This window comes from Panthera uncia, assembly GCF_023721935.1.
Source record: "Panthera uncia isolate 11264 chromosome D3 unlocalized genomic scaffold, Puncia_PCG_1.0 HiC_scaffold_8, whole genome shotgun sequence".
NCBI lineage: Eukaryota > Metazoa > Chordata > Mammalia > Carnivora > Felidae > Panthera > Panthera uncia.
Window position 1 is genome coordinate 13,832,871 of NW_026057586.1, and position 573 is coordinate 13,833,443.

The 573-nt window shown below is 75.9% G+C and overlaps 1 protein-coding gene across 1 annotated transcript in view; it reads right to left on the minus strand.

Annotated features, from left to right (window-relative positions):
• PHLPP1 (PH domain and leucine rich repeat protein phosphatase 1) overlaps positions 1-323 on the minus strand; it is a 212,419-nt gene extending 212,096 nt beyond the window's left edge. Inside the window, exon 1 of the mRNA XM_049620260.1 lies at positions 17-323. Within this exon, the coding sequence (XP_049476217.1) occupies positions 17-221 (205 nt within the window). The 5' untranslated portion in view covers positions 222-323. The remainder of the gene's footprint in view (positions 1-16) is intronic.
• Positions 324-573: the final 250 nt, after the last annotated feature.

The following is a 573-nucleotide window of genomic DNA, read 5'->3' on the forward strand; positions in this document are numbered from 1 at the left end:
CCCGCCCGGCCCGGCGGTGGCCCCGGCTGCGCCTCGCCGGGGGCCTCTTCCCGCGCCCCGCCGGTCGGGGCTGCCGAGGTCTGCGCGGGCTCCGGGCTCCGGCCGCCCCCGGCCGCTGCCGCCAGAGCCGCCAAAGCCGCCGCCGCCGCGGGAGCCGGAGCTCGGTCCTCCCTGCTGGTCTCTGGGAGTCGCTGCGCCGTAGCCGCGGCGGCGGGCTCCATTGCAGTGGGGCTTCGCGCTTCCCCCCCAGCTCCCGAGGCAGCGGGAGGAGAGGGAGGCGATGAGGCGAAGGTGGGAGACGGCGGCGCGGGGAGAAGGGAGAAGCCAATGGCGTTCCGCGCGGCCGTTCCAGGGGATTATGTGGCAATTCGGAGCATTCCGTCGGTGTCTCGGTGTTCCATTCCGCGCGCCCGCCCGCCTAGCCGCCACCGCCCCCCCACACACGCCCTCCCCGCCCGGGTCGCGGGCTCTGGAGCGCAGGCCCCGCCCGCTCCCCCCACTTTGCCGGGGCGAACCAGCCGCGTAGCTGGGCTCATTGAATATTAATCACGCGCCGGGAGCGGGAAGGCGGGC